Source organism: Nelumbo lutea, chromosome 8 (assembly GCF_056320005.1).
Source record: "Nelumbo lutea isolate HS-2025 chromosome 8, American lotus-T2T, whole genome shotgun sequence".
Lineage (NCBI taxonomy): Eukaryota > Viridiplantae > Streptophyta > Magnoliopsida > Proteales > Nelumbonaceae > Nelumbo > Nelumbo lutea.
Genome location: NC_142691.1, coordinates 15,594,488 through 15,620,755, shown reverse-complemented (window position 1 = coordinate 15,620,755; position 26,268 = coordinate 15,594,488). Strand labels below are relative to the sequence as shown.

Below are 26,268 nucleotides of genomic sequence, written 5' to 3'. Positions count from 1 at the left end.
TTTGGGTTGAGGCTAAGGTCCATATTTAGAGTTAGTCATGGATTGGCCCTTGCTTGACCTGACCTAATTCATTTAATTTATTGAGAGCAGAAAGGGTTTAGAGTTGAGAGAGAGAGAGAGAGAGAGAGAGAGAGTTACTTTTTATATTTTTAATCATTTAATTTAAAAATAAATAACCACATGTGTAAGAAATGAGAGGAGAATGAGGTTTATGTGAGTTATTGTTCAAAAATGCATTTTTAAGGGAAAATGAAGTAATAGTGGTTCACCAAGGCTTTTATTTATTTATAGTTCTTTACATATAAAATAGTAGAAAATAATTTTATTTTCTTTTTCAGTTATTGAGCTTCAAATTTAGGTTTTTGGCTTCAATTTAGGTTTACACTAAAGTCCATATTTAGAATTGGGTAGAAGTAAGGTTTTGGTTAACAAATAGTTTTTGGCATCAATTTGTATTTAGGAAAAAGGTCTATATTTACAGTTGGATAAAATTTGGGGTTTGATCGACAAATTTAGATTTTTGGCATCAATTTGGGTTATACTAAGGTCCATATTTAGAGTTGAGCACACGTTAGGTTTTAGTTAGCAAATTTAGGTTTGCCATCAATTTGGGTTTAAGCTAATGTCCATTTAGAGTTGGGTGAAAATTAGGCTTGTTTGACAAATTTAGCTTTTGGGCATCAACTCACGTTTAGGTTAAGGTCCATATTTAGATTTGGTGATGGATTGACCCTTAACTCAACCCATTCAGGTATGTTCTTTTGGTTTTTGGAAAGCTCAAAAGACCAAAAAATGGGTTGGATCCTATCTGAAATTAATTATTGTTATTTTTTTATATTGTAAAAAAGACTATTAAAAGTAGTATATAAAATATAAATAATTATTAAATGTTTAAAAAATTAAAATATAAAACAATTGTATGTTTTTATGTATTTCTATTGTTTAGCTCTTGCTTAGCAAAGTCCGCACACTGCATGGGTGCCCACTAGTATAATATATATATATATATATATATATATATATATATATATATATATATATATATATGCAATTACTAATTAAGCTTAATCATCAATTGATAGGCAATGAATCCATGTGAATAGGGATGAAATCACTCACTTGCCAAAGGCCAAGCCATTGGCCATTGTGTTTTGTATGCAGACCCAAATCAGCTCATCACCAAATACAGACTTCTAGTTCTAGTCTATCCATTACCATTTAGACCCCATGAGTCCAACACATTTTCCTATCCCCTTTTTTGTAGATGAGGATACTCTATATTATAGAATACCAATTCAGTCCTCTTCACTTAGGGATGCAAATGGATCGAATTGGATTCAAATCAAGGTATATTTGAATCCGATTTGACACTATTTATGTCTGATTCGAAGATCTGATCGGATCAGATAGAATCAATTTGAATTCAAATCCTATCGAGAAGTTGGATCTTCAGATCTGATTTGATCTGAGTAAAAATTAATAAATTATTAAAAGAAAAATAAAATATACTAATTTAAATAAAGTAAAAAACAAAAAATACAATTTTTTAAATTATTTTCATCATAATGTTTTCTATAAAAATAAATAATGTAACAAATTTATAAAAATATAGTATAAAATATATATTTATAAATATAATATATTGGATCGGATCTTTTTCGGATTGGATAGGGAGGAGCTAATCCAATCCAAAGATAGGGTCGGATCTCGGATCGGATCATGATCTGATCCATTTTCACCCCTATCTTCACTGCTCGAACCTCAATTTTCTTTAACTCTCTTTTCTCTTGTTTCCTTTATTTCTAGATATTTACCGTTCATACTCTTCCATTTCTACCAAACTCAATGGTTTCTGGTTGTTATTTCGTTTTTCAGAGAAAAGATAAATTTTCTTTAGGCAGGCTGAGATTAGGTCGTTGTGAAAGTCCCATATTTTCATCAAAAGACTTGATTTTTGCCATCTGGGTCTGTGAGATTTTTCGCTGTGGCTATTGGGAATGGTTGTTCTTAGTTCGGTACATGGGATCTTGTTGTCTTTTTTTTAATCCTGAATTAGTCTTCAAGTGGGTTTTGAGTTGAAGGATTAGAGATTCAGGGAAGACGAAAGGGGGAGAGATGAGAAGATGATCATGGGCCCCTTATTTCCTAGGCTCCATGTCAATGATACGGAGAAAGGAGGGCCAAGGGCGCCTTCAAGGAACAAGATGACACTCTACGGACAGCTCAGTATCCCTTCTCAAATGATCAATTCTAGATTGGTGCCGACGTTGCCTCTTTTCGAGCCAGGTGAGTTTGGTGGTGCTCTGGTGTTCAGTTGCCTCATTGTCTTCACTCTTCACAGGTATAATTGCCTTAGTTTTTATTATTTTGTTGCCATTGATGTCTACATTTGATTAATTTGAGAATAAACCACGACTTAGATTGATGGAAGACCTGCATCTAGTGAGCATTAGTAAATTTTAGAAAAATTTAATCTTGTTGTGAAGAAACTAAGAACCATGAAAAATACATTAAAAGGCAAAACAGGGTCGACTCTGCAGATTGTTTTACAATTAAGGTTGCGTTTGGAAACAATGCAAATGGAGTGTAAATTTAATCTTGCTTTGTTACGTCATTATTGTGGATGGTAATAATGATAAATACATTAAAAGGCAAAACAGGGTTGACTCTGCAGATTGTTTTACAATTAAGGCTGCGTTTGGAAACAATGCAAATGGAGTGTAAATCCCGGTTCAGGGTAAATTTGTATTCTGGTTCATTTTTGTTTGTATTTGGCAACATTACATTTATGCATTGACAAATGACAGATCAATGCATATTTATATTGATAATAAGATGTAAGTTAAAGTATATCAATAAACAAGAAGTGAATTTGCATTCAAGTGAGCTTTTGATAAAAAAAGCGTAATCTTTGTTGGAATTCATGTTTGCATCCATTACAGCTAGAGTCTATTTGGTAAGAAGGTAAAATTGTCAGTGCAAAACTAACCCAATTTTACAATTTATATGAACTGTTTTACACTATATTTGCATTCACACTTATTTGCATCGTTTCCAAACATAGCCTAATTAGATGCAAAACGCAAAATAGGGTTTTTAAAAATTTTAAATGGTGACATGATGTTAGAAACAAATATGTATAGTACAAAATCTTGTGTTTTGTATGTCTTTGTACTATACATATTTGTATTTGTACTAATTCCAAACTGAGAATTAAGGTGGTTATGAAAAGTAAAAAAAGATATTAAAAGTGTTTGAAATCTAAAAAGAGACACAAATGTTTTTTGACCTTTTAGAGGCTTGGAATAAAGAAGGTTGTTTGTGTTGGATCAAGCATCTGAAATTCCCTAATTTTATTAATTTACCCCTAAAATAGACTATTTGGTAATTTTGAGTTCAATTAGAACTATTTCATAAAAAATAATTGATTAAGCTCAAAATAATATTTAAAATATGAATAAATTATAAAAATAAAAATATTTTATTAAAATAAGAATAAAATAAAAAATACATATAAATTTAGAAAGTAAAAATAAATTATTAAAGTTAAAATAATAATAAAAATAGTAATAAAGTCCATGAAGTAATAAAAATATTTAATAACTAGCAAATTAATATGTTAAAAATATTAAATTATTTAATAATTAATAAAAATTAAAATAATTAATACAAATAAAAATATAAAAGAATAAAAAATAATTTATTAAAATAAGAATTAAATTGGAAAGTATGTATAGGAAGACAAGGGAGAGGGTGTTAACCGCCATTGCTGAGAGTTGTAGTGGTAGTGGTGGGAAGAGGAGAGACAAGCGGCTCACATTGGAGGAAGTGTGGATGGATTTCCCTCTTTCCTTTGTGTGGGATATGAACTCGATCGTAGAGGTCAAAGTCGAAGTTGCCATCGAAGGGATATTGCCGTAACTAGTTTGTGGTGCCTTTGCCATCATGTCGTCAGGAGCTGCATCGACATTCTTAAACTTCCCAATCGAGATGGATCTGTGAAGCAGAGGATGTAGAGAATGCCAAAGAAGAAGAAGAAGAAGAAGAAGAAGAAGAAGAGAAGCGCGAAGAGAGAAGCTTGTGCCATTGGTTCAACATCGAGTGAAGAAGAAGAAGAAGAAGAAGAAGAGAGAGAGAGAGAGAGAGAGAGAGGCGAAGAGAGAAGCTTGTGCCGTTGGTTTGCCGTTGAGTGAAGAAGAAGAAGAAGAAGAAGAAGAAGAGCAGAGAGGGGGGGGGGGAGAGAGAGAAGGGCGGAGGGAGAAGCTTGCACCACTGGTTCACCATTGAGTGAAGAAGAATAAGAGAGGGGGGAAAAAGAGAATGACAGAGGGAGAATGAGGGGCATAACAACTATAGGCATTTTTGTCTTTTAACGCAATCTGAAATGCATTTGAGTGCGTTAAGTCATTGGTCCACCTCTTACAAGTGTAGATATGAAAATGCATTTTAAATCCCTTTATAGACTAAACCCAAAAATATGTGGTGTTTGAAAAGCAACATTTTTAGACTTCAAAGGTCTGAAAAGTGTTTTCAAATGCCACCTAAGTCCAGTGGAGTCACCAAACAAAGGTATATTTAAATTTATTTAAGAACTTTTCAAGTATGTTCAAGTCAATTTTTGAAACTTCAAGGTATGTTTAAGTCTTTCACCCTATTTTTAATTCATTATAAGGAGAATGATGGTTCAGCCCAGGGTCAGAATCTTTAGGCCCAAAGTACAGTTGGAGTGGGTGCCAGCTCGGAATTGATGCCAATTCATGGGCGGGCATTAGTGTATAGAGTGGGGGGTTTTTGACATTTTGAATATTTATAGATCTGCAGTGGAATTCAGAAATCTATATTGGACTTGTCTATACTTTTCCATTCATTATACTTGTGGGTTGGGATTTAAAGCTCAACATATAAAAATATAATTATAAAATCTTTTAAATCTGACCAACCTGCTCAGATCCGGACCAACCCAACTTGAATCCAAGCTCAACCTGAATTGTGTTGGCAGTTTGGGTCTGGATTGATAAACTCGGTCTTGAACTTGAGTTGGGCCAAGACCGAGCCCGAAGTTGCACCCCTACAAATACAACCTTATACAGCACTAAGAACAAGTGCAGTATGTTCCCTTTACAACTATTTTAACCTTTAGTCTGGAGTTTGGCCGACCACCAAAACAAGCATGACCCACATAAATCTACAATTTGTAGGGTTTTCAAGAGACCGGATCTGCTCCTCATAGAGGGCGCCTCACACGCACATCCTATCATGCATTGGGAACATCTCCCATGTTTTTAAGTTATTAATCACGGGAGATATTCCCGATGCATGGTGGATGTGCATGTGAGGCGCCTAAATGTGAGGAGCAGATCCCGTCTCGATTTTCAAATAGTCAATTTCCAACTCACAGTGGCTTGATGGTAAGAATGTTTGTGTTTTACATAAGTTCTAGCTTCAAATCACATCACATATGGAGAAATTAAGTGAAGATAATCATTTGAATTCGTGATTGATAAAAGTTAATAGTTATAGTCAATGCATTTTCATGAAATTGAAGGTGTTGCATGAATTGAATAGGTTGGGTTGGGTCAAGATGTATTTGAATTGAATAGGTTAGAAGGATGCCCACCCAATTGCCACCCCTATTGGGGCTTAAAGGACCTCCAAAATTCTGACACTTGTGATTTTTTAAAATAAAATTATAAACATGTGATTAAAGGCAATAACCAGTTGTACATATTTGAGGAAGTTATGGGTCCTAGGCCTAATTTTACCACTACTTTCATTCATTTATCTTTTCTTAAGAGTGCAATTTGGGCGGGTTTAAGTTGGGATTTCAATGAGCCCTGAAAAATCTTCAAATTGGGCGCCCGACTTTTGTACCCCTATTTCCTCCTCTCAGAATCTCTTGCCTAATCTCCTAACAACAATCTCTCCATTTCTCTTTCTCAAAAGGAAAAAGGAAAGTAAACAAAATAAATAAATAGATAAAAATTCAACCATGACAGAAAAAAACTTGTAAATAATCAACTGGTATAAAAAAAAAAGTGGTAATCAATCAACTTGGTCAAACGTTTTCTGGTATCATGTCTTTGGCAGAATAGATTTCCCATCAAACATCATCGCAATTTCCTTCCCTATTCAATTCGTATCAATTAAAATAGATGGTTTATGGCTTTATGCTTTGATACATGGGCTAATGCTTTTTTTGAGAAAAAAAATCTGGGTCCCTACCAAAGGGCATTTTTAAGACATTAGTCCATGCATCATATTCATATGGGTCGCTTCTAGTAGGTCTCTAAAAACGGAATCGGGTTTACTGCAAATCCAAAATGTTTTCTAAATTAATCAATAACGCAATATATATATATATATATATATATATATATATATATATATATATATATATATATATACATATATATATAAGCTGTTGGATTGGCAAACTACATACAACATTTGAAGAGTTTGAGTAGAGACGGATACATGGCATAAATGGGTCGAAGTAGTGGTGGTGGATACAACTATATCCAATTATATGAATATACAATTAATGTTTTGTCCAAATCGGACTCATATCTTGCAGTTTAGTTCCATATCAAAGCCCATATTTGGTTCAGATTCATATTATCAAACTTGAATCTCAACCATCTTTTATTAATTCCAATCTTTTGTGTTGTTCCAAAGATGGGTTTGAAGCATAGCAGACCTTGGTTCTGGTTTGGTCCCTTAAAGTCCAAATGAAACAGCTCAAGCCCAAATTGTAGCAAAGCACACCTATTCAATTGTATGTGAAATGCCAAGCCCAGTCCAGTCTAAATGAAGCATCTCAAGCCAGTCAGTCTAAATAAAACATCTAAAAGGACAACATCAGTGTAGTGAAGGCTGCGTTTGGTTTGAAAGAAAAAGGTAGGGAAACCCTACCTTTTAAACCAAATACAGCCTAAAAAAATGGATGAAAAAATCTATGATGCAAAAAAGACATAATTCTGAAATAGTTTGGAACAATCAAAGGCCACTTATAAATTTTGATAAATACCATCTGGTTGGTTACTACATTTCTGATACCGGTTGATTGGTCACAAGTTTCTTAAATATGATATCTTTCCGGTATCATAGTTAAACCCATACTACAAACTTATATATTTTTTTCTTGTACTAGAAACTGTATGAAGAAATTTCAGCAGTAATTTTGGGTGCCAAGGGCTGGGTGTTCAATTACAACCCTTTCCCCTCTTCAATAAATATGGTTCACTTCAATATAAGAACATCACTACAAAATTCCTTGGAGGCTTGGATTTCCCAACCAGTAGTAGTGAAAGAACCAGGAAGTTTCCTTCTATAATGTTGACAAAGTGAAGCACAAATGTATGTACTAATACTTGGTTATAGCTAGCCAGAACCTTTGCAATTCCAATTCTCTTCCAACATAAAGACCACCACCGATAGATTCATCGATAATTTGGTATTTTCCCACCGGCACTTAAGGAACCATGAAGTTTCGACGTTCCTTTTCCTAAATCTCTAATGTCGGCAGAAAGAGATCACAATGTACTAGTATATTGTTATGGCTAAAATCCATTCAATAGTACTACTGGTCCTACTGGAAAGTGGAAACAACCAAGAAACGCCATGGCTCAAGTTTCTACTGAATTCTAGCAATTTGCCACCGCAGAACCTTAATTTAATTAATAATTACCTTCCTGTTTATAATTGGATAAAAAATGGATCCATCAATATTCGATATGGCAACCATATTTCAGTAAATTTACTTCGTCAACTGTTAACTTTCCCGTGTTCTCGTGCTACTATAATGGGTTTCATGGAAAAGGAATTTTTTGGAGAGCACAATTCTGATTCCAGACTCCTATTCCACAAACCAAACGGGGTGTCGGGGCCTTAGTTTCATTTCCACAAGGCTGATTTGGATTAGGTGTCTTGGAAGCAAAACTAAATTTCATGGCTTCCTTCAACTTGCTTTTGTTTTTTTTTTTTGGAGCTTATACTGATCTTACCAACCCCTTTATAGTGCATTTTGGACGGGTCTTGTATCTCCAAAGTCAATTAAGGGATTTAAAATTCATTTATATATTTAACTCATCTTTTAGCTTATTATGCTTGTAAATATCAAAGACACTCTACTATGTACAATTTTACTCACAATATAATTTAATCACCACTCTTTTTCTTGAAAAAAAAACCCTATTAAATGAACATGGTCCACTATATAAATAATAAAGAATAAAAACAAGAATTAACGTTAAACCGATGTTCATGCATCCAAATCTTTATCCGAATATTGTATGGTTTATAATATCTTACCATTATATAAGAAATGATGTTTTTGAAACTAGAAACTGAAATAATATATTAACTGGTTTCATTTTGATAAAAAAAAAAGAAAGAAAAACATTATACATCAAAACATTTGTGGGCCCATTTATCTGTTTTGTTGTGAGAAAATAATGTCTTTCCAAACCATTTGTGGGCCCATTTATGTGTTTTGTTGTGAGAAAATAATGTCTTTCCAAACCATTTGTGGTCCCAGTTTTCTTGAAACCACAACGAGGAAAACCATTTATGTAGGAGAAGACCTCCTAAATTAACATCTATGGTTTTTCCTACGTCAAACTTGATCTTAACAACATTAGATGGTTTCGGTCACACTTTGAAATTTGAATTAATATAATTAAAATACCTAATTTTTCATTAAAATATTCTCAAATTATTGACATAAAAAGCATTGAATTAGGTACAAACCAGAAAGTAGCGGATGGGCTATAGACAAAAAAATCCCGCACCCTTAGGCGGGCTAGCCTGTCTGGGTACATGATTTTGTCTTCAGCGCTAATCTAGACTCCAACTAGAAAGGCGTATTTTCTTTTCCGGTTAAACCTGGTAATTCATCATCAAGACCGCCGGAAAATGGACCAATTCGGTTTTTCATCTATAGTCTTGACACATTCGTTTGCTCAAAAGCTTAATTAATATTACAAACATCACTACCTGATAGCTTGTATACTTGGACTCCGGCTTTGAAAGTACATTTGCCCTCTCTCTACTCTATCTCCTCAGTTTTCTCCTTAGGCTGGATTTAGAAGAAGTACAAATGTAAATATGTACAATATCAATACATACAAAATAATACAAAATATAAGATTTTGCATTTTATATATTTATATTTATAATCTTTTCAAATTTAGTGTAAATATATATAATGCAAATATATATAAAATAATACAAAATATAAGATTTTACACTATATATTTACATTTGTACTCCTTACAAACTGGGCCCTAGTCTCAATTTGAAAAGAGTATAAATACAGATATATACAATGTAAATACATACAAAATATATTTGTATTTATACTTCTTCCAAAACTGAGCTTTAATCAAGTGATAAGCATTTTTTGATAGATAATTAAGTTCTAAGTACTTCTACATGAAGTATTGCATGTGCCATGCACCTTCTGATTATCTCAGTGATTTAACTTTTGTCATAGCCATAAGCTCATAAGTGATTTGTTTATTTTGATCAGGGATCTGGTCGATTTACCAAAAATGGAATATGCCGAATCAGTCCCCTTAAAGAAATCTCAAGATTTCCCCACTTGCCATTCTTTTAGATTGTTTAGATTTTTCTTCGGAAAGATTAAGAATCGACACAAGAAGACATTAGCTTCCTTGCTCTGATCTTTGATTCTGTTGCCCATATGACATCTGATTTCATGCTAGATTTTAATTCTTTGAAATCCATTGTTTCTTTAATTAGTGCTTCAACTAGGTCTTTTTGCTTGTACCAGGTTCTTTAGAGTAATATTACTGGCATCATGGAGTGAAATGGACTTTCCAATAACTCCATGATCATGGTGGTAAAAGAAAAAATAAACATTTTATTGGTAGCCATGTATCGGAGGAAGCTTCAATGGTCTTTCTTGTTCTGAATCATGGTTTTTAAAATCAGACCGGATTGGATGGTCGGACCGGAAAATCGGGAATCAGTCACCTGATTGGTTCCATTTTCCCTCAAAACAGCTTTTTTCCTCAAAACCGTTTTTCAAATTTTTTTAATTTTTTGTCAGAACAGGTCAACTGTTCGGGATGAACAATCGGACCGTTTGAACTGGTAACCGGACCCTTAACTGGTTCAATTTTAAAAACCATGTTCTGAACCAACTCAAACCCAAACCAATTATTTTGTTACTAATATATAAAGTTTTCTTAGGTTTTTTTTTTGTATTTTTATAGAATTTTATGTGTAAAAATATAAATTTAGGAGATAATGTATAAGATAATTTTGATTAAAAACACTTGACTTATATTTATTAATAACTTAATTATTATTTTACTGTCATTTATTAAAATTATATTATAAAAAATGTAGGGATATCCGCTTCGATCTGGTCAGACAGGATTATTAATCAGAACGGTTCTAAGCTTATAATTTTGTCCCAATTAATGATCATCAGGATGGGACTAATAAAGGCTGTCCTGAACTATACCCAAGTTGCCAGCCCTGATGATTACTTATATACTTATATAAACCCGGTCAAGGGTTGGATTGAAGCAGATATCCTAGGTGTAATAGATGCTTCCACCAGTTTGGGGAATTGAAGGAGGGGGTTTTATTTTTCGTAAATGTTGATTACAATCATGCTATGGTAGTTCACTGTTGGGGGTCAATAGTCTAGGCTCTTGAGCACCGACATTAGTGTGAGTATTCGATTTATTCAGTTAAAAATTAAATTGAATAAATTGAAATTTTAATAACTAAAATAAAAAAAAAAAATTAAACCAGAACTGAAATATAGAAAAAATAAAATAACTAAAACCAAAATTTGTGGTTATTTTAGTTTAAACTGAATTTTAATAATATATACTCTATTATAATATATGTATTATATTATAAAATATATATTATGAAATCAAATTTTATTTTATTATATATTAATATATAAAATATTTTATGTTATATGTTACATATTATATATTATATATAATAATAGAACGTTTGATTAATTAAATTTTTAATTCTAAAAGTTAAAATAAAAAAAAAAAACCAAAATCAAAATTTTTAATTCGGTTTTTCAATTTTAACGGAATAATTCTCACTCCAACTCGACATGACACAATTCCATATGAGTAGGGTAAAAGAGTAATTGCACCCCATAAAAAAAATTAAACATGGGCATGAATGGGTTAACGTATAGAGTCCAAAAACTCTTTCAAGAGCTTAGGCTAGCTGTTGGGGACCAACAGCCAAAGTTAACTCGTTGGCTACAGCTTAAGAATCACCAATTGCGGAAGGACGAGTCACACACATCCAAGAGTATTTGTATTTATAGGTTAGGCGTCTGGGGAACTTTAAGGTTTGAAAGTTGAATGTATTACAACTGTGTTGAATTTGTCATATATCCATTTCACATATGTTCTCTTTATACTGCAGGTCTTTTGGGATATCAATCTATTCTTGGCAACAGCCCCCACGAGACATGCAACATGTTTGCATTGCATGGGCAGGGTGATGGGGAAAGCCTACGTAGTTGCTGTAAAAACTGATGAACAAGCAATTCTTAAATTAGCATAAAGTCATGAATCGACCATTTCTTGATGTAATTAGAAATGAGGGTGGGTTTGAGGTAGGAATTATATTTTCTAATTTTAGAACAAATACCCATATTTGATTTTGATGCCCACTGGCGAGGAAAAGGACTCTCCATTCCTAATCCCCCATAGAGATGTTCATTGGGGATCTAAATTTTTAAAATTTTAAAATTAAAAATTTTTTAGAAAATAGATTTACTTAAAATTAAAATTAGAAAATCTTTTAAATATATTATACAAATAACATATTATATATATGTATATATATATAATTGAGATCGGGATCCGAGTTAGGGTGGGGGTGGGCACACCCCTTTCCATCCCAGTCCTTAATCAATGTAATCTCCATCCCTGACCCCACAAAGGCAAATAACGGATAATAATGGGAAAATTGCCATCAGTAGATGTAATGTTAGCTTTTGTCCAATTGATTAAGATTATGTCCATCAAAAGGATTGACACTTGAACTAATATGGAAAGTAATGACATGTGCCATGCGCACGGGCTCAAACCTAAAAAGGCTTGTCGTATTAGTCTGATCACTTTCATGATATACACATTACTATGCGATGGAAACCCGGACCAAGAAGTTGATTCCCATTTGCGTTTTCTGGGTTGCTCTAATTAATTCGGTTGCACTACCAGCAGTTAAACTTTCCTTTTTCTAGATCTATTTGAACCAATAGACTGAGATGAGCCAACAAGAAGATGTTAATTGGCCTATAAAATAAAATCGAAGCAGAAGTTTTAATAAATGTAGTTTCAGTTTAGCAGGTTGACTGGCTGGATCAATTGGTTCAGGGCTTCAGGCTAGCTATTTAATCAATCCAGTTTCATTCTGGGGTGGACAAAGCTAGGATCTGGTATTACTTGACCTCAACCTGTTGTCGGGCGCCATTAATATTCTCATGGCATCCAGTTCAAACTCCAAACCAGCCCATTGGTCCAGTTTTGAAAAGGTCGCTCTTTTTAGAACTAATATATATATATATATATATATATATATATATATTGGCAATTAATTAAAGGCAGTTGGGCAAATAACAATATTATTAGAGTAGTCTAGACTGAAGAGGACCATCAAATGGGACCCGTCCTCGGCATCTACACTGTTCAACGGGACTATTCATTCTTCAAAGCACAGTTTGGACTGGCTTGAATGCTAGGAACCGGCCTTAAATCATGCTTCTCAGTTCTCACGACCAACTTACCATTTTCCAATGGAGTAAATACCACCTATATTTGTCTTTATCTAGCCATAATTTATTACTCACTCCAGGCTAATATCTAATAAGCAAAGGCAACCTTCCTACTGTCAAGGCTTTGTTGTCCACACGTTTTCTTAGTTAGAATAGAGAGAGTCTTAATCAAAAGGTTGCAAGGAACATGGCAGCGTCATAATCAGTTAATGTTGATATACTTCAATCATTTATTACCTCAAAAAACTAGCTATCAACTTAACTAGGAATTCTCAATAAGCAAATAAGAGCTGCTCATGAGGCTCAATGGCTGGAATAAAAAGCCTATCCCTAGACGAGCCATTTGGGCTGTAGTTTCTGCCCTAGAAGGCTAGAACCAAGCCTGGGAATCAAACTTGTCAAAGATTAAAAAAAAAATGACAACACATGCGTTAGTGTGTCTCGAGCAATGAGTCAGTCACTATCTTACTAAAACATCGCTATCCTAATGACCTCATAACTTTTCAATGCGGAGAGAGAGAGGGAGAGCGCCATGGTATAATTTTCATGAAGAGAAGAAAAAACAAACTGCCACACATACACCATTTATTCAACTTTATGATCCATGAAAGAAAAAATTAACTATTAGCCTATCACCCAGCATTTGGGATTTCGAAGAAAGGAAAAGGGGTTTTAGAAGGAATCACTGTTTAATGGCTATAGTAAGCAAGCACGGGAGGACAAAGCATGATCATTAGATAGGCCTATGCACATAAGCTGCATGGGTATGGCGCCTTCAAAACTCTAAAGTGTTGCTTTAAACAAACCATTCCTGGCCCAGCTCCCACAGTCTGCTTACGTCAAACCAAAGCATGCTTTGCTTTCTTCTTCCTTTCTGTGTGAGCCATTCGAGGTCAATTTAATATAATATCAGAGTGAGTGAGACTGGGTAGATATATAAATTGCCAAATTAAAGGATAGACTTAGACATGGGAACACATACATTCTCCTGGTCTAAGGTTTAGATTAGATTAGATCACTCGATGTATATAGAAAATTAGAAAAAAAGTTGATTATCAAGGAACAATAGATAGAGACAAAACCTCATTTGCTTATTTAATTTAGGGTAACACATCAAAAACACAGTTTCCTTGTATTAATGAGTCTGCTTACGTCAATCCAAAGCATGCTTTCTTTTTTACTCAAACCGAGAATGTCAGGGTCTCTCTCAAGTTGGGACAAAAAGACATACATATATTAGTATATATATATATATTTGCTTGACAAAGAAAACTAGAATTATACCCATTCTCAAGATTGGGGTGTTGGGCGGAGTACAATAAAGGGTGGAAAAGCCTATTTGTGGGCCCACACATATGACACGATAATATAATGCTTGATGTTTTCCTCAATCCATCATTTCTTGAAGAAATTAAGTAATCATGTAAACTGATAGGGTTTCAATGAGTCTCCAGGTTGCATTTGTTATTGTGTCAGTTCATATTTAAAAAAGGCCCACTAAGTCTTGACTCTTTGGTTGCAAGCAACGCAAGAGCATGTATGTCTAGGGTTTGATTTATCAAATGGATTCTACTGGAAAAACTGCATGCCCTTAGAGAAACCACTCCCGTAAAGAAGGAAAGGGAATTATGTCTGTTGAGTATAACGGGGAAAGGTTCTACCTTTGATTATAGCACGTGGACTGCTACACTTTCAGATATCACCAACAATTTTTATTGATTGGAAGTAAAAATAGAATAAATTCTATTGAGTATGTTAATCAAGTAGAAGATTAATTAACTTTTTGAACCTATAAATATAGTGTAATTAAATATTCAAATGTATGTATGAATATATTTTTCTGATATGAGGTGTTTATGCATTAAAAAGCACTAATATATAAATAGGGGATATATGTATCAGAAAATGATCCATTAATTTAATAATTTTATCGTGTAATGATGGTATATACAAGATAAAGTGGAAATAAAATCAGATGTTATAAAATTAACAAGGGGTTATTAATTTGGACATGTTTTTTGTACTTTTGCAAACTCAAGTACAACATCAAAATAACTAGCACAAAAAAAAGGAAGAATAATGGTTTAGTCCAATGTCAGAATTTTTAGGCCCAACAAGCAGTTAGGGTAGGTGTCAGTTCGGAATTAATGTCACTTTATGGGCGGCCATTGGTGTATAGAATGGGGGTATTTGACATTTTGAATTTTTATAAGTCTATAGTGAAATTCAGAATTCTGCATTAAAATGCAGCATATTTCTCCGCAAAAAAAAAACTTACTTTACAAGCAATATTTCTTTTTTTTTCTTTTTTGTTTTCCCCCCTTTTTATTTCTGTAATTCACAAAAGGACAATACTTAGGTTAGGAAGCCCCTAATCCCATTTTTTAAGTTTTCCCTCTTTCCTGGACCAGAAGTTTTCGATCCCTATACTCTCAGCTGATCAGAAAGTAGTTTTTATGAGAAGCTGTGTAAATTATTCATCAAGTCATTCTTTTTTGGCTACCGGCTTAGCACAAAACACGTTCAGGAAACATACATAGTGAAGAAATTAATCTCTAAGGAAGGAAAAAGTAGGGAAATGAAAGGAAAGGCAAGAAAACTTTCACAAACTTTATATAGGTTTTCATACATTTCCCTTCCTTTCTCTACCTTTTCCCTCAAACTAAACACAGTCTAAGGCTTAATTTTCCTACTAATTTGTATAAGCACCAATATATTAATTTTTAAGAGGTATTGGTAAAAAATGCAACAGTGAAGGAATACTTGGATGCAGGGCTCTCATGTCATAATTCAGACAAGCAAGAGTCCTGCCCATTCAGGCATTCTTTTTCACAAGAAAGGAAAAAGTCTTGTACCAACTTAGATCTAAATGGCTTTCATATTTTACCAAAAAAAAAGAACTAGATCTGGCCAGATGGCCAAACAAAATTCAAAAATTAATCCACAACGCATGATAATAATATCTGGACAATTTTTAGTGGGTCAATTGAATGGGCATTCTGAATATATGAGTACTTACTATGACATTAATTCAATCTAGCTAATTACTAATCAGTTTCAGGTACCCTCTCTCATTCAAACTTCATATTTACTGCATGCCTGACTCAATAATACATCTACCAATGCAATATGGCTGGTACCTGCTGTGACTTATATGCTTATAAGCCAGTAATATATATAACTAGTTGGATCAGTTATTAATTACAAAGTTGAAACTTCTACATATGAATTAGCTGGCACCTTGAAAGTTCAAACCCAGTTCACTAATGTATCAAAATGAAAACCTCTCGCTGGGTCCATAATCTATGGTTAATTATGGTTGTAAGACATAATTAATACCTAGCTCCTATAATTTTGTGCTTCATTTCATCCCCACCACTTGACTCTCCATTTCATCATGCGTCAAAAGCTCTCATGATGCTGCCATGCAGCTCCCCATGCCTCCTTGAAAGAACCCCGGACCCAGAAAAAACAAATCAAGCCCCACCCATATGGCCACGTGTCAAGAATCATCACCCACCTGTACCAAGCCTAGTTTCTCGGGCGCTTATCCCTCCCCAGTTGGTTCCCAGAGTTCAAGGATGGGTATATAGAGAGAGAGAGAGAGAGAGAAGGGTCGCAAAAGGAGAGGTTTTAATAGGAAAAGAGAAGGTCAAAAGTGCAAGAAAAGCGAGCAAAGAGTTTGTAATGGTAGAGAGCATGTACAAAGCAAATAAAGATGAAAAGTAGCCGTTTTTGTTGTTTGCTGACATTACCGGCTGCAGGCAGTGGTCGGGGCCAAGGTGACCGCCGCACCTGCAGTAGGGACAGCACGCGAGGTAACCGAGTACGGGTGACAACAGGTCACCCCCCGTCCCTAACCCCATCTCTCTGCGGCCGGTCTGGTAGATACCCCACATTCACCTCGATCTCGTCTCCATTGCACGCTCACTCCCAAATTTACCACTTTCTTTTTTTTTTTTTTTTTCTTATCCTACCCACACCCACAACAGAGTCGCAGACTCTCCCCATCACCACCCTTTAAATTGGAACCCATCTCTCCTCTCTGCGCCCCTCAGAGCTTAAACACAGGCCCAGAAAAGGAAAGAACAGACGAGGAAGAAACAAAGAAGAACTGCCATCAAATTTTTGTTTGTTTCTTCCGTCTTTGATCAAAGTAGCTTTTAGCCAAGACGGGTCTACCGCTGTGGATGCTTGGGTTGGGCGCGGATCGCTTGCGTGCCGACATGAATCGCCTACTCGCGTTACTCTTCCACCAGGTTATCATCTTTTGCTTCTGTGTCGATCTTCTTGCTTATTTCGTTTGGATAATTAAAGCATGTTCATTGTTCGGGTGCCATATATATGATGATTGATGACTTAAAATCTCATAGCGGTTTTGCACTGCATTCGAGAGCATAATTTTGTCATCCGAATGGTGTCATTTCCGGTTGCAGAAATGAGGTCATTTCAAGAAACAAAGTATAAATTAAAAAATGAGGTCATCCCGGGTGCATGACCTCATCTCCTTCTTTTGAGAGAGAATGCCTTAATTTCTTTCTTTTTCTTAGCAATCGAAACAGACTACACTTAGACGATATTATCAAGAGAAAACTTAAATTGAAATATTTCATTTCATGTGGCACCCAGACATGCATTCTCTGAGTTGTTTATTTACCAGATATAATCACCCAAACAGTTCAGGATTTAGAATTAGAAGAGGAGTTCCTGCAGGCTGATAATTAATTTTGACTTGTGATTCAGGGAGTCCTGGACGAGCAGTTCCTGCAGCTACAGCAGCTTCAAGATGAGACTTCTCCCAACTTTGTTTATGAGGTAGTGACCATTTTCTTCAACGAATCGGAGAAGCTTCTAAGAAATCTCAGAGAACTCTTGTAAGTCATGATTCTTTTCTCTTTGTCCTTACTAACTACAGTAATTCCGTAATTTACTTATTTTCATTGTCTTTTTGTATCATCTTTCTCCATCCCTCCAAAATTCTCCCACCTTCTTCCTCTTCTTCATCTTCTTCTTCTTCTTTATAATAATATTCAATTGAAGTAGATTAGAGAGTGGATACTGCACTATGGAAGAGACATCACCTTATGTGGGTATGCATGTTTGATGATGGACAGGTTGGATAAAGAGTTCTCGGACTACAAGAAGATAGGAATCCATCTGAACCAGTTTATGGGTAGCAGTTCTAGCATAGGAGCTAAGAGGGTCAGAAACGTATGTGTAGCCTTTCGCGCCGCTTCTGAGCAGAACAACAGAGCTGGGTGAGTTTCTAAGAACTCGTGCTGCTAGCTAGCTTGTACCCTCTTCCCTTTCTCTTTTCGCAGTCACTCTATGAATTGGGAGAGGGAGAGAGACGTTGTTAATGCGTTCTTGTATATATATATATATATATATATCAACTTATATAAAAATGTGGTTTTTTTTTTTCTGCTATCTGGGTATCAGATGCTTGCGAGCTTTGGAGCTTTTGGAGCACGAATACTGCTATCTCAAAAATAAATTGCACGAACTCTTCCAAGTAAGACAGCTTTAATCATATAATTTAACAGAAAAAAACGCTTTTCCTTTTATGATTCGTGAGTGACAAAGTTGTGATATTTTATTATTATCATATATCATATGACGACGCAGATAGAGCAGCAGCGAGCTATGGCAGCGGCAGTTAGGTATCCGATACAGGACTGAAACAAAGGTTCGACGACGCTTGAAGTTCGCACGGTCGTGTTTCTTGTTGCACCCACCTTCGCCTAATTACAATAGAAGAAGAAGAAGAGAGAGAGAAAGGCCATGCCCAATGCCTCGCTCTGCCTTCTCTTTATTGTAGAGTTATTCTTTGATGCCTGTTGTATTGTAAGTTTGAATGCAGAGAAGTAGTACTTCGAGGCTTAAGCTGCACCTGTCTTCTAACATCATGATGATCCATGTGTAATCTTTATGGCTTTTTAAGTCTTTACTCCTTGGTGCTTCACCTTACAACACTCGTTGCACTCAGTTATTGAGCATCAAATGCACCAATACTTGTTTCTCTCTCTCTCTCTCTCTCTCTCTCCAAGTGCGAAGCCATAGCCATAAGGTCTCAAGGAACCACCTGAACGGGTTTAAATAGAGGTTTGATTAGTTTGGGCCTACGTGGAGAATTTGTGCTATACTGAAAATGGAAATTAATGCAGATAGGCCCGGGTGGTGGTGGTGGGGGGCAATAATTTTTACTGCGACTTTGTCTGTAGGGGAATGGAATCCATTGAATTGAGTAGGAGAAGAATTGAAATCCATTTCAAGTCCTTTCATAAAAAAAAAAAAAAAGAAACACGACTTAATCGTGATACGTGACCCAACTTGGCTCCATTGTTAATTAATAACTGAGATTTCAATTATTTTACACCAATGGAGTCAAGTTTTTATAATTAAAACCCTAGGATTTGTTTGGAATTTTAGGGGTGGAAGTGTAAATCAGTAAATGTAGAATGTAATTGCTAAGTTGATAGATTTTCGAACGACCAGTTAGTCTGTGGATTAAAAAATTGTTTGAAATGGTGGAAAATTTATCCTTGGATCCAAACAGTAGTACAGAAAACTAGGGCGTACATTAGGGGAGTTCAAATATGGCGCACCCAAAACGCGCTCCACATTCACATCTCACCGTATACAGGGAACATCTTCCGTACTTGTCAATTGTCATGAAGAGATATGCTCCCAATACACGATTGTCATGCGCTGTGGGGTGCCCATGCGAATTCATATTAGGGATATCAATGGATAACTATAGTCCGACACTGATTCGAATCACAATCCGATTATCCTTGGTTTGAATGTTATTCTAAATACAATAATGGATGCAGATTTGACATACTGATTTGGGATCATATTTGGATTCAAATGTTTCATAATCAGAATGGATGTGGATGTAGTTGAATTCGATCAATTTATAGTTCCTAGCATTGCTACTGCATTCACAAATCCTTTCCATCATCCCATATTTTCGTTTGCATCCTGATTCAAATCAATGTTTTAAAGAGCGACCCGGAATCGGAACTGTTACTGGTTTTTAGGTTGACAGTTGGATCATCCTGTTCGAGTAGATGGCTCATTTTGACTAAAAAAAATTAAAATAAAGGCTAAAAAACATTGAATGAGTTCAATGGGTTGATGATTCGACTGCTCTGATCCACAGGTCATTAACTCCTTCAATGAATTTTGGCCAGAGACCAGGTTTGGAATAAAATGAAACCAGTTGCTTGGAAGGTTCCTGAGCCAAATGGTCTGGCCATTTGGGCCAATGGCAATTCCAAAATCATGATTCAAACACATCCTTGGTTTGTATCTCAAGTATTTGGCTTCTGATTTCAGGTGGATTTGCTAAGTCACACTATAGAATAAAGTAGAAGAGACCAATGATGCAAGGACCGGTATTAAAAAGATATGTATGTTACGGGTTCAACTATCATACTGGAAAGATGATAACCGAAAAGCTTTTGACCAATCAATTGGTATCATGCAGAAAGGTGATAATCCATCAGGTATTATTTATCAACATTCATAGGTGGATTTTGATTGGTCAAATCCCTTCTAATATCATATCTATCATAGATTTTCCCTTATGTTTGATTTAGTTAAGAAACTAAATTGGTTGTGAGTGAGCTTAAACGGCCTCATATTTAACTTTTTATTTTTAAAACTTCAAAAAAGCCACAAATTTCTAAAAAGGTTGGAAGGAATATGAAGAATCTGAGGAGAACAACTGCATTTTAGAATATGGTATAGAATAGAAGAAACCACAGATGCATGGGCTGGTGTTAAAAGATGCCCATACTAAAAGGGAGTGATTACGTTCAGTTTCTTAATAAAAAGGAAACTGAATTGGTTGCAAGTAGCCTGTGTTTGATTTTTCTTTTTTTAATTTTAAATTTAAAAATTTCAGACAACAAAAGTCTGAAGAGATTAAGAAGAAAAAGAGAGTAAACTGACATGAACAACTGCATTTTAGAATATAGTATAGATGTGAATATATTATTATATGCTAAACGTAGAATCTAAACCATGCAAATGCCTTGGATTCTCAATACAATATAATCCTGCAAGAAATCAGGGTTCCTGAATGCTACCCACATGGCCTCTTAAATTCTATGCTTATTATCCAATATCAGCTTTTTTATTTTTATTTTTTCTTGCACTGAGCAGGAGATTTCTGATTCATTAAGCTCGAATTTCTGGAGATCCAACAGTGCGTGGATACAAAAGTAGGATCAGATGGATCACTCACTTACTTTCCCCCAACAAAGTGGGATCAGGCTTACCACCCATCCTACAGCTTTTCTAGATCTTTAGACCAAAGGATGTTATTATTAGCTCCAGTTTCAAGGAGAAAGAATGCACGAGACCAAAAATCTTTAATTGAAAACTTGTGGCTTTGTTTCGTTGGCTAGTTCATTTTAAGTGTGCTAGTGCTACTTCTGTCAAAACTGAGCTTCTTTCTCTTTATCTTCAAAAAAGGAAGGATCATTCATGTCTCATGACTGGATCAGGAGATGGTACAAATTGATTCAGTAATATCTGCATTCAAATTGAATCTTATCCATTGGGTTTAATTAGATTGAACTTTAAATTTGATTCAGAATACGAATATCATTAGTTATAAATTATATTAAAAGTTATGAAAATATGTTATAATTAATAATAACTACTAATCAACAGAGAATGACAGCACTATAGATCTGTCATATATAAAAGCAAGGTTTCAAAAACTGTATTGGATACGGAGCCGTTTTGGTGTTCTGTTCTTGGGCCGAACGGTCCAACCTCCGGTTGAAATAGATGGCCCATTTTGATTTAAAAAAATAATTAAAATAAAAGGCTAAAAATTGTTATTTGGGTCAATGGGTTAATGGTTTGACCACCCGGGTCAGTGGATTGTTGACCAAATCAGCAGCTTTTGACCTTAAAGTGATTTTATGGTAAAACAGAACCAATTGCCCAACAGTTCCTGGGTCAACCAGTCTGGTCTGATTTTCAAAAACATGTATAAAAGTGTATGGAGCTTTGGTTTCTTTGTTGGAAGCTTTAATCATTGTTTTAAAGACTCATCCCGGACCGGATGGTCAGACCATGAAAATTAGGACCAGTGGCCTTTCTGGGTCCCGGTTAAATGACAGCTTTGGTGGTTGGATGGATGCAAATCGCCTAATAAACCAATAAAACCAGGACCCGAAAAGCATTCTGGTTTTTACTCCGATCCGAGCATTAAAACACCGGCTTTAATTTCTAGTCCTTCAAAATTCAAATGGCAGACCTCGATCGTTTTTTCCTGCTTACACAATACACATGGCTAATTAATAATACTTCAGCTAACAAGAGTCCCTTGGGATTCCACATGGCCAAAAAGGAAGTAGATCGTGTAGAAAACTCTCTTCGTGACCCACTCAAATAGGAAATCCGTATTTCGTCATCTGCTTGAATATTACATGGCGTATTCTGCATTACATTGAAGATGCATCTATAATATGAACAAGGTTGAAAATACGTTGGTTGGTAGGGGTGTATCGGCCTACATCGAAACTGATTTTTTTTTTTTTTAACTCAATATAATACATATAGGTTGATAGGCCGGATATTATATAAAAATTTTGAACATATGAAGACAAAATAAAGAAACTAATTAAAGTAAAACAACTATATCCATGGCTACGACGGAGGATCTCTTTACATAAATATAATGCGGTAGACTGTGGTGAGATGGGACCTAACAGTGGCATGAGCCATGAAAATAAAGGTGAACGGTCTCCGTCAGTCACTCAAAATCAAAATTTACCAGCAAAACGACGTGCAACTTTTCAGCAACCCCACCAACTATTCAACTTTTATGGAAAATGACTCATTTCCTTCTGATAAGGGCATGAAATTGAGAGATACGCAATTGATCAACATGTGAAACTTTGAATACAAATTATGGCTTTGTATCATGGAGAAAGAGTACATATAAATGGACAGTTTCGAGTTGGATCCATTTGAATCAAAATTAATTTAGACCGATTGGATGGATCAATCTGGACTTAACGGTCTAAAATATTTTTTGGATTGGATTGGACCTGGTCCATTTATAATTAATTTATATTAGATTGAGTCAGATTGAGTCAATGTCTGATCTATTGATAGAATATAAGAACATAGGTGTCAATGGATCAGATTTGAATTAAAATTAATCTAAATTAAAACAAATAAATTTAAATAAATTGGACAGTCCATATATTAAATTAGACTGATCTAAAATATTCATCAGATTGGATTAGACATGGTCCATTTATAATGAACTCACATTAATTGAATCCCCTGCCTCCAAGCCTCCAACCACTGTTGTAAGTTGGGTTGGGTGCTTCTGGGTCCCTTCAACTCAAATCTTGATCAGGCTTTATTAGGCCTATCATTACACACATGGAGTGCTAATTGTAGTATCAATTGAGATTTTCTACAATTCATAACTGTTTCAATTTAAACACGTAAGACCACTTTTCTTTCTCCTTCATCAGACCTTAACTGGCCTGTGTTTGGACAGAGTGGATTCCGGCCTAGGCCCAAACAAACCCAATTTCCTATTCTAACTGCAATTAGATCTGTTCACGGGCTGGGCTGGGTTGGTCGGGTTTTTACCATTTTTCAATAGAAAATATTCAGTTCCGAATCCAACTCCGGCTCAATCATTGGACCTATTCTTGAGCCCGAGTCCAGCCATTAAATAAAACCCCAAGCCTGATCTGAATAAGAAACAAGCAGCAAAGTTTTGGGCTGGGCTTGGACCCAAAAAATGAATCATAGAAAATGGGGCTATTTGGAAAATCTTTTTGAAAACATCTTTTAATAGTTCTGACTGACAATCAAAATAAACATTGAGCTTTTGTATTAAGACCTGAGTTACATGAAGCCTGTTTCGTTAAGGACTCTAAGTCTCCTACCCATAAGAACTAAGAACTCTGCCCACGTCTACCCACAACACAGTATTGGAAATATCTCCTTGTGCATAATACTATTAGGAGGATAAGATGTTCTCTATGTGTGGCTGTGATGTTAATGTGGGTAGACATAGGTAGAGTTATTGTGCGCAGGAAATCCTGACTCTTTTTGCATCGATGACTAAATCTACTGCGAACCAAAGGAAAATCTCGGCCTGCTGGACTTATATAAGCCAAACAGGAGAAAGACATTAGATAAACACGTTTTTTTATTTCTACTTTTGGGGTAACTACATGAACACGTTATCATTCATCTCTCTTCATCTTCATCTCACTGTTTGTGGCGGTGTCGTCGTCGTTGTTTGCGATGAATTATAGCCGGAAATAAAGATAAATTAGATACAGTGATCATGCAGAGTTGCTGTAATGGTCACGCACACACAGCTGCGTGGTTCAGTTTTATTATATATGTAGTGTAAACGTACAAAGCTTGTAAGAGAACAATTACAATTACGATTCTAACTAAATCTCAGAAGATATCTTGCAGATTTATCTTTCATCAACAAAAACAAGAACGAAAAGACTCACTCAGATCAGACAAGTTGCCCTGTCTTTCACTTGGACGTATCAGACGTTTCCAAGTTGTCAATGGGCTCCAACTCCATCGCACCTTGTGTCTCACGCAGTCCTTTATCAGAACCCATCATCATAATCTTGAACTCTTCGAAATTAATCAACCCATCATCATCACAATCCACCCCACGAATCATATCCTTACACTCTACAATCGATAACTTATCATCCCCTAAACTCTTCAACACTGTCTGCAATTCCTCCGGTGATATGGACCCATTTCGATCCTTGTCAAACACCAGGAACGCGTTCCTCAAATCCTCCATAACCTTCACTGAATCAACCCCCTTCGTGTTCAACTCAATAAACTCGTTAAAATCAATAAACCCATCATCGTCCAAATCAACCTCATTTATCATCTTCTGCAACTCCTCTTCCGTGTTCCCCATGATGGAACCTAGTTCTGACCAAGAAATCTTCCCGTCCCCATTCACATCGAATTTCCTGAACACATGCTCCAGCTCCTGGATTCGGGTTCTGAAGTTCATAAACGAGCCCACGGGCGGCGACGTCGAATAAACCGAGTTTTCTGGAGGGGAGTTCGGCACTGACTTGCTGTTCTTCTTACGAGAGAAAAGAGATAGAATACCCATGATTAGAGATTGTGGGAGAGGCTGATACTCAAAAAAAAGAAAAAAAAAAAAAAAAATCTAGGCTTTCGACCAATATGCGGCAAGGATGTTAAGCGGTCATATTTAAATTGTACCGAGAATGACAATATGGCCTGACGTGTTTTCTGTAGTGCCACGGGATTCATACACAAATTTAAAAAAAAAAAAATCAGAAGAGTTTCTAATTAGTGGAAGAAGAAAAACTATGTAAGATTTGGCTGAACCTTGTGGCATTTTAGGCCTCATTCATTTTCACCTTCCTAAGTATGTTTACCTAAGGGCCATTCTTTTCATTTTTTTGAATTGTGACAGGGGAAAGTTGGTCAAATGGAATTTTATTTCCCATTGATCAAGACATCCATGTTATTTTATCATATTTATGGGTCCATAGAAAATTTATTTACCCGGTGGATAAATAAATTTCCCATATCGGGGTAAAGTGGCTACACTTGGATGGGACAAAATTGTCCCATTTAATAATGGATTTTTATGGATAAAACAATTATTTTCTTATTTATTTAAAAAATAAAAGAACATGAATAAATATATTTACCCGAATAAGTGCATTCACCTAGGTAAATAACTTCCCAAAAAACGAATAGGGCTAAAGGTAAAACTTGTGTAAATAAGTGAGTTTTCAAAATTCCTATGTGATACAAGTTATCCAATAAAAAGATAGACGGGAGGGAGAGAGCATTATTGGTGAACAGGTATAATACTATAGGAAGGTAACTGATATTCTTTTATATCTTGGATTACCATGGGATCCAAATATAATGGCAAATGAATGTGGGAATTGTGATCAATTTGCTGGTTGACAAACGAACTTAACCCCCCTGGTGCGTGCATGCGAAATACTAATGTAATAAGAGATGGTAATCTTACATATGTCAACATTGTTTTTCCTTTTACTTTTTCTTCATTTTATAGTGGGATTACTGTACAACATACATTGGTGGCCTAAAAAGACTGTCTTCCCTTCTTTACCATCCAAATAAAGATACTCTCCTATTTAATAAGAATTACATTTTTTAATATTAGTTCAGCTTTTAAGGGATGGAATTAGGGCTTCTTGCATATTAAATGACCAAGCTTTTGTTCATTTGACAAATTCAGTCATGTTTTAAAAATAATTGCAAAAATAGTGAGCGGGAGAGATTTTTAATTTTTTAGGACCAAATTGCTCTTCATTTAAAACCCACCCATAAGACCATATTCCTCTCTCTACCCAATCTCTTGTTTTCTCCCTCTTTTCACTCTCTTCGTCTTCTCATTCTTATGACCTTTCTTCTTG

General features: G+C 35.2%; 1 protein-coding gene and 1 pseudogene across 2 annotated transcripts; one reads left to right on the top strand and one right to left on the bottom strand.

The window, feature by feature from the left end:
* The first annotated feature begins 16,173 nt into the window (after window positions 1-16,173).
* On the top strand, window positions 16,174-18,821 carry HP6 (histidine phosphotransfer protein 6). Its single transcript, XM_088956938.1, has 5 exons — window positions 16,174-17,052; window positions 17,537-17,667; window positions 17,908-18,051; window positions 18,236-18,308; window positions 18,422-18,821. The coding sequence occupies exons 1-5, from the start codon at window positions 16,984-16,986 to the stop codon at window positions 18,473-18,475; spliced, it is 471 nt and encodes a 156-aa protein (XP_088813064.1). The 5' UTR covers window positions 16,174-16,983; the 3' UTR covers window positions 18,476-18,821.
* Window positions 18,822-24,148: 5,327 nt separating this feature from the next.
* On the bottom strand, window positions 24,149-25,029 carry LOC148842968 (putative calcium-binding protein CML25 pseudogene; annotated as a pseudogene). The gene has a single exon (XR_016103574.1). The product of XR_016103574.1 is annotated as a putative calcium-binding protein CML25 pseudogene (transcript).
* Window positions 25,030-26,268: the final 1,239 nt, after the last annotated feature.

Coding starts and splice junctions, on each gene's coding strand:
- HP6 (XM_088956938.1), top strand. CDS start 16,984: ATGCTTGGGTTGGGCGCGGATCGCTTGCGTGCCGACATGAATCGCCTA. Junction 18,052..18,235: donor GAGCAGAACAACAGAGCTGG/GTGAGTTTCTAA, acceptor TCTGGGTATCAG/ATGCTTGCGAGCTTTGGAGC. Junction 18,309..18,421: donor AATTGCACGAACTCTTCCAA/GTAAGACAGCTT, acceptor ATGACGACGCAG/ATAGAGCAGCAGCGAGCTAT.